The sequence below is a fragment of the Lagopus leucura genome, unplaced genomic scaffold, assembly GCF_019238085.1.
Source record: "Lagopus leucura isolate 7727_CA_CO unplaced genomic scaffold, USGS_WTPT01 Super-Scaffold_73, whole genome shotgun sequence".
Classification (NCBI taxonomy): Eukaryota; Metazoa; Chordata; class Aves; order Galliformes; family Phasianidae; genus Lagopus; species Lagopus leucura.
The window spans coordinates 95,252,288-95,259,949 of NW_024962252.1; the positions used below are offsets into that span (position 1 = coordinate 95,252,288).

At 47.2% G+C, this 7,662-nt stretch overlaps 1 protein-coding gene and 1 long non-coding RNA gene across 3 annotated transcripts in view; one reads left to right on the top strand and one right to left on the bottom strand.

The window, feature by feature from the left end:
• The first annotated feature begins 11 nt into the window (after window positions 1-11).
• On the top strand, window positions 12-6,188 carry LGALSL (galectin like). Its single transcript, XM_042876299.1, has 5 exons — window positions 12-237; window positions 434-505; window positions 642-730; window positions 1,134-1,311; window positions 3,813-6,188. Exons 1-5 carry the CDS (start codon window positions 205-207, stop codon window positions 3,954-3,956), a joined length of 516 nt encoding a protein of 171 aa, XP_042732233.1. The 5' UTR covers window positions 12-204; the 3' UTR covers window positions 3,957-6,188.
• LOC122182783 overlaps window positions 3,462-7,662 on the bottom strand; it is a 23,981-nt gene continuing 19,780 nt past the window's right edge. For both annotated transcript variants that reach the window (XR_006179998.1, XR_006179997.1), the window contains one exon: window positions 3,462-4,105. This is a non-coding gene — a long non-coding RNA (uncharacterized LOC122182783). The remainder of the gene's footprint in view (window positions 4,106-7,662) is intronic.

Sequence of the window (7,662 nt, forward strand, 5' to 3'; positions counted from 1 at the left end):
GCTCTCCCCGCTCCCCGCCGGGCGAGGCAGCGCCGGCCACCTCCCCTTCTGCTCTTCCTCCTCCTCCTCCTCTCTGCCTTCCTACTTCTGCGCCGGCACCGCTCCGGCTCCGCCGCTGCCCCCCGAGCCGCCGGGCTTCCCCCGGAGCCCAGCCCTACCCCGCCGCCCCCTCCCCGTCCCCGGCGCCGCCGCCGCTCGCACAAGATGGCGGGGACCGTGGCCGAGCGGGACGCTCTGGTGAGTGCCGCCGCGGTGCGGGGCTGGGGGAGCGGCGGGCACCTGCGGCGCGGAGGCGGGTGCTGCCGCTGCTGTGCTGCTGCTGTGCTGCTGCTGTGCAGCTGCCCGGGGCACGCACCTGCGGAGGGGAGAGGCGGGGGGCCGGGAGGGGCCCTGCTGCCTCTGCCTGCCTCAGCGCTCTGCTTTCTACCTGCAGAAAATAGAGGACGGGCATTTAAACAACTCCCTGGGATCCCCGGTTCAGGCTGATGTGTACTTCCCTCGGCTGGTAATTTTTTTTTCTTGCTGCTTTCATTTTTGGACTGCTTTTAACAACCTCCCCCATTGCCCCCCGCCCCCCCCCCCCCCCCCCCCCCCCCGTTCGGCTGCGCAACCGAGTGACCCGCCGCCCCTCTCCTTGGCAGATCGTCCCCTTCTGTGGGCACATCAAAGGAGGGATGCGGCCGGGGAAGAAGATCCTGGTGATGGGCATCGTGGACCTCAACCCCGAGAGGTGAAACCCGCCGGGCCCGGCCGGGGGGGTGGGAGCCCACCCGCACGCACACGCACACACACGGTCTCTCCTTTCTAGAGAAGGATTATTTTTATCGCTTTAAATATAGCGTGCTGGTTTCTCCTTTGACCCATAGAGGGGGTATTTCTTTACCGGATCCCGTTTCCCAGCATTTCGCTTGAAGGAAAGGAGGACTCGCGCTGGATCACATAGGCACATATACATGCGGCACACGCACCTAGCTGTGTGCTGTAGCCGTGTCCTTTGCCCTGCACAGCTCTTTGGGCATTCCCTGCATGAGCTCTGTGCTGCTGACGGTTTCAGTGCGCTGAGAAACCAGCTGCATTTGGGGTTTGCATGCTGGTGTTCTGGCTGAATGAAAGCGGTTGTGTTTGCGTTGCAGCTTTGGCATCAGCCTGACCTGTGGGGAGTCGGAGGATCCTCCTGCGGATGTGGCCATCGAGCTGAAAGCTGTATTCACAGACAGGCAGTTCATCAGAAACTCGTGTGTAGCTGGAGAATGGGGAGAAGAGCAGTCGTCTATTCCTTACTTCCCATTTATACCGGACCAGCCTTTTCGGGTGAGTGCGTGCCACCTCTGTTAGCATCCTCACACTTGCTTTTGGCTGCGGTGCTGATGGCCGAGTTGCTGCCATGGATCACACGCTGTGTTGTGCAGAGCCTGCTTCTGTGCTGCCTTGCACCTGCAGGCAGTTCCGATGGGGCCGTAAACACATCACAGGGTGTTATGACAAGTCGGAGGTTGTAATGCTGTGTGATGAAGCGTGCTTCCTGAGCTTAGTTTTATAGCTATAAATTAAAAAGTACCTCTATGTTATTACTGCATTTCAAGTTATTACTGGAGAATGTAAATACTCTGTGGGACTGCCGTGGGTTTGGATGATTTCTATAGTGGACGTAGTGTTTGCAGTTTAGCGCAGTTAATGAGGATCTTGTTCATCCTTTTCCTCCAGGGATGTTATGCAGAGGCTGGCCGTAGCCCTTTGTGTCAGCAGATTAAATAGCTGAGCGATAGTGGTATTCTTCTCTGAACCCTGGGATTAAGTCTCCTGCCAAATTTAAGCCTACAGTCACTTGGAAATAGCATACGTGGAAATCTCGTGTGCATGGGATGGACTGGGTTGACCTAGAAGCAGATTCCCATCTGTGGTGTTTATGGCTATGTGAAGATGTCTTTGCTAATCAAGACTAACAAAGTATGCAGCTGCAGAGGGCTGCTTCTCTCTTAGCAGTTTGACTACGTGAGAAAAAGGACTGCACGCCTTCTCTGTGCGGCTGACCCAGAAAAACCCTCCTGCTCCTCCCCACCCCTCTTATGAAACCTTGCTGGCCCCTTTGCTTAGTGCCACCATTCTGACCAGCTGCCAAACTCTCGTAATCCTTCTTCTCCCCAAGATAATCTCCCCCAACCCCAAAAGCTCACCGTCTCTCCAGAGGCTTGGGCTTTCAGAGAGTGTTTATGACAGGTCTTGCTGCCTATTGGTTGCGCTCTACTTGCTTCTACGATCTCCCCCGTCACAGCTGGCAACACCCTTTGGTGCTTAGCAGGGCGTGGATCCTTGGTCCTGCTTTGGCTAAGAGGGATGGGCTGCCTGCTGCCATGGGAGTGACTGGGCACTGACAGGGCAGACAAATTGCCCTGAGTATGTTCTGCAGGTGTCCTACTGATGACAGCTGGCACCAGAAGACAGCAGTATTTTTCATTTAGTGTGAGATACTGTAGGAGTTCTTCATATATTTTTTTTCTTCCTTCTTATTTTTCCAAATGGAATTTGGGCTCCCAGTTACTTTGCATCTTTGATGGTTTCCTCAGTGACTAAGTTAAACGGGAGTATTTAAGTGCTCTTGCCAATTACCTGTGATCCTGTTCAATTATCATTTTGCTATGGCCCAGGGTGGATTGTAAGCAGCGTTGAGGCTAACCGTATCTTTTACATAACAAGGCCTGGGGCTGGATGCACCTGCAGTGACACCAGAGCTGCGTAACAGCATGAGTGCTTCCCTGCTAACGTGGTGCACTACCAGGTCCCCATGGGCAGTGTGCTTCTACTGCCCCAGTATGACATGCCCTGAGTCAGGTGTGCTTGGACTTGCTCAGTTTATCACTCACTTTGCTCCAGACTACCAGCCTCAGAAACAACCTGGGATTTACACATGGCTTCCGTGCAGATTTTCTTCTCAGCCTCTCTGGACCTGGAGAAAAAGCCCGTAGAAAAAGCATGTTTGGTGCCTTCACGTCTTGTCTTCTTGATGGGGCAGCTCTATCAAAGCTTATCTGCAAGGCATCAAGCCACCCTTAATATCAGGAATCTTTGGCTTTATCCAGAATGAGTGGTCTAGTTCTCCTTGTGGCTTTTCCAGATTATTTCTCCAGGGCTGTAGGATGAGAGATGAGCTTTATCCTTCCCTGGTGCAGTCTGTGCTTCTGGTGGCTGTCTGACTGTAATCAAGCTATCCTGTGCTACGTCTCCCTCACTGCAGCCCCTAGTCCAACAGGCAGTTGGACTGTGTGCGGTCACCACAGCAAAAGCTTTTTAGTTGCACAGCAGCTGTGTATGTGCAGTTCTGGTGTGTGGGAGGGGAGGGCAAACCTATCCCTCTCATGTTTGCTTTCTTCCACTGAATTAATGGCAGTGTGGAAAACATTGCAGAGGAAACTGCCCCCTCATTCTGCAGGGGGAAGAAAACATCTGTAGCAAGGAATGCAAGATTTGGGTTGGATATACCTTTAATTAGCAGTTTGCTTCTGGCATTATTCACAGAGAGAAAACCTCCTTGGTGCCAGCAGGACCATAATCTGCAGAGTTGTGCATCAGGGTTTGGGGCTTCTCCCTACTGTGACAGTGTGAGACTGGATTAACATCTCTGAGAAGTGAGAGCAGATCCCTTGTAGTGGAACTGGGGTCATGGGGGCAAAGTGGGCTCAGCTTTCTCTGTTACATGGCGTGCAAGTAGCAAGATGTGTAGCCATACCAGTGCTGCTTTAAAGGTGCTCTTTGCATCCTGTGAAAGATCTTCCCAGTTATGTTGTGAACATGGTTCATCATTTTATTTTTTACAGGTTGAGATACTTTGTGAGCATCCCCGTTTTAGAATATTTGTGGATGGACATCAGCTCTTTGATTTTTACCACCGTATTGAAACACTGTCAGCAATTGACACGATAAAGATAAATGGAGATCTTCAGCTTACAAAACTTGGCTGAACTTGTTAGAACTGTAGATTCCAAACCGGCTCAGGTGCCATCGTCTGTGTGGAGAAGTGACAGCCGGCTCTGGACACAACCATAGTAGGAAGGCTGTTCCTTCTCTGTGTGCAGTTCTTCACGCCTGTGCCGATGAACTGGGCTGTTGTCTAATTTAATGAAGAACATTGGTGGTTAATAGACATCGAGCCATTTTTCTTTGATCAAAATAGCCCACTTGTGCTGGATAATCAATGGAATGGATTCAGAAAGACTTGCAGTCTCGTTTCAAATCTCACAGAAAGGTGATTTCTGAAACACAGCACTAAAATCAGTTACTGCACAGCAGTAACAACAACAAAAAAAGGTTTTTCTTTTGCAAATATTGTTTCTGCACTGAAGTGGAGTAGTGTAGCACAACGTAGGGCCACATGTTGACGTCCTTACCCGGGGCCTGAGCCTGGTTCCACAGAAATCAATGGCAAATCTGCTATTCACTTTATCGGGGTACAATCAAACTGTTTAGTCCTTAGTCAAGCACAACTCCCATTGATTTCTATGGGATTTTTGCACATGCCCAGGGGCGAGATCTGCTGCTGGTGTTGATCAGCTAACCTCCATGGCTTGCAGTGGCATCCTGCTGATTGCTCCCAGCTGCTGATTTTGTCCAAGGACTGTGCAAAAAACTGAATGAGGGTATGAGGACACTAGCCTGTATATTTTAGTCAGGGTATTTGCATAGAATGTAGATTGTTACAAGTTTTTGCACAATGTACTGTTAATACAATTTTTAAAGCTTATCTGTAGTTTATTTATTTATACTCATTGTATGTATTAGTAAAAACGAACAATCTTACTGATGGCTAAGAACAGCAAAGTGTAAACATTTTGAATGTACAAAATGTCTTGGGTTCTTTGGGTAAACTCTACATATCGTTCTGGAAAATTCATGTTTCGTATTGAACACTGAGTTACATTTTAACGGAGCCCTCTGGGCCCTGGGAAAATGTGGGCATGGTACATGGTGGGAGCTTTTTGCATATATTCACTGAACTGTTTTTCAGGGCTTACTAACTTTGCTGTGCAGGATAGGTTTGAGTTAAAGTCAATCTGTTTTTAAAAATTAAACAGCAAATTTGTAGCTGTGCTTTTATAACTTGAGAAGAAGTAAAATTTGGCAGTCTCTTAGCTCAGCAAGAGAACTAGCCTCTTTCCAGGGGAGATGGGAGATTTTTTTTGCGCTCGTTTGAGAACATATTCGGCCTTTGATATGACAATTAAAACTTGTCTAGACAGCCAAGTTATTAATGCTTGAAAATCATCTACTGCACATGAATAATAACTTTTCAAGTAGCTTTTTAACTAGTAGGTATAGCTGTATAAACAGAGTCATTGTGCTACACTATAAATGAACACAACCACTTTTCTTGACTTCTTTAGGAGTAAAAGCTCTTTTTCCTTGGCTGCTCACAGTAGACCACGGCAAGTCTTTCTGAGTAGTTATAATCATGATATAAACATATATTTAGGCAATTTTGAAGACATGTAATGTAGGGACACAGAATATAAAAGCATCATTTGTAGCACAGTATTAAAAAAAAAAGAGAGAAAAAATAATCTCACAAACAGAGCTATATTAAGCTTGCAATAAAGAAGTGTTTCAAAGCAACCAGAACTGGAATATCCAAAGTGAAGGGTAGAATGCCAGTTGCAAAGCCTCATTTTGTGCTAATTTGGCCTGCAGTTAAGAAGCCTTAGACTGCAAGCTGAAATTCCAGCTATGGCTTTAGTCCAAAGGCTGCTGAGGTCAACCAGAGTCCTCTGAGCACAAAGGCATAGAAGCCTGATTCTTGCTTCACTCAAATGCAGATCTCTCTGTGAAGCCAGGGGGTGCTGCTGTGAATGAGGTAAGAATTGGGCTCCCACCTACAAAATGAGTGAATAATGGAAATTTTAGCCTTAAGATTGAAGCCCCCTGACTTTTTTTCCTTTTTCAAAATTAAGTGAAAACCTGTTGTTTTCCAGATGGTCTTTTTATCTGGTGTATGGCTTTTAAGTTATACATCAGATTCTGTTTGTACTCCGGATTGAACCTCAATATGAAATGTTCCTGTCTTGCTCTGTTTTTACTCTTCTCCATGATTCACGATGACTGTGTCATTTTTCATCGTATAAAGAATGCTGACAGTGTTTTGGTACAAAATACATTCTTAAAAATGGTGATAATAAAAATCCAAGGGGAAGGTGCTTCCACATGAGCTGTTCGGATTTTTCTCCAGCTTTGGAACAGTCTGTAGCTCCAAAGCAGATGCAAGCAGAAAATGAATTCTGTTCGGAGAGATGTTTGATGCCCACCCTGTCTAGTGCTTTCTCTAACTATACATGTGAAGCCATGTTTTGTGATGCAGAGCCATTGCCTGAGGCTGTCCTGCTACTCCAGAGGGCCACACAGTAGTAGGCTGGAAAGAGCAGCACTGTGACCCTGCAGTAGCACAAAGCCCAAAAAGATCTGACAGCACAAGGCCAATAGAGATTCCTGCTCCATGCCTTTGCTGTAGCCCGGAATAAGGGAGTTTGGCTGACTTGAATTTTCAGCCACTTGAGACTCCAGGTAGCTGCAGTAGCTTAGTGCAGCCCTCAGATTTTTCATGACCTGTATGGTCTTGGCACAGCCCAGAGTGTAGGCCGAGGATGCTGAGATGAACTCTACAGAGGTCTCTGTCAGCAGCAAAGACCTGGTGATAACCATCCTGCCTACTTTCCCACCTGCTGTACCAGGCACACTAGTTGGTTCCTGCTCCAGTAGTTACCTGGCTCAGCAAAATGCTATTTGGAACCTCGTTCTTGTTTTGCCTAACTCAACTGACTGTGGCACTCACCACCTGCTTCTGCCCTGTCGTGGTTTCTGAGCAGGGCTTAGAGGCAAAAAGAGCTGTAAATCCACTTTTGCTGGGCCATGGTTTGGCTGAGAGCTCAAGAAAGGGCAGAAAGTCACATTTAGAGTTTCCACATCTATTTGTGTGTTTAACAGAATGTTGGAAGCCTTTTTCTTTTGCTCTCGGGCAGTACCAGGAAGGATGATGGCTCTGTAACCAAGGGCTGTCCCATGTGTGCTTGGTTTACTTGGCTAACTGCATTCAGAAGCTGGTGCAGTGCAGGTCAGAGAAAACTTGGGCCTTAAATGTTTCTGTTCAGTTAGACTTTGAGCTAAACCCAAATGTTTAAGATGGGAAACTGCTGTAAAATTGAATTCTGTCTCCAGAATTTAGGGATTACGCATGTTCGTTTGGGGTATAAGCCCTACTAGACATGAAATCAGACTGTTTCCAAACTGGGACAGTCATTGGGTTTTCAAAATGCTTTTTAGTAGGCAGTAGTAGTCTGTGAACTACTTGGAAGCTGCAGTTCCTCAGGAGCAAGTGTGTGTGTTAGCCCACTTTTGAGATCTTCTGCTAGAATCTATGAGCTAAATATTTCCACAGTTTCCTCTAAATGAGGAAATTATTTCTGAAATGGAAGAAGTCTTGAATGGGTAAAAGGTTTGGAGTGTAATCCCTCAACTTAGCATAGCTTTATTATTTTTTCCAAAAAGGAAAAAAACAAAAAAAATACCAAAAATATCCATCCTTGAATTACACAGTTAAATTTGGAATTGGCTGTGGTAAAGCTGATGGTTTTTTCTCTCCTCTCCTCTCCTCTCCTCTCCTCTCCTCTCCTCTCCTCTCCT

Excerpts from the sequence above, each read along its gene's own strand:
- LGALSL (XM_042876299.1), top strand. The coding sequence starts at position 205 with ATGGCGGGGACCGTGGCCGAGCGGGACGCTCTG. Across the intron at positions 731-1,133 it reads GTGGACCTCAACCCCGAGAG|CTTTGGCATCAGCCTGACCT; the intron begins GTGAAACCCGCC and ends TTTGCGTTGCAG. Across the intron at positions 1,312-3,812 it reads TACCGGACCAGCCTTTTCGG|GTTGAGATACTTTGTGAGCA; the intron begins GTGAGTGCGTGC and ends TATTTTTTACAG.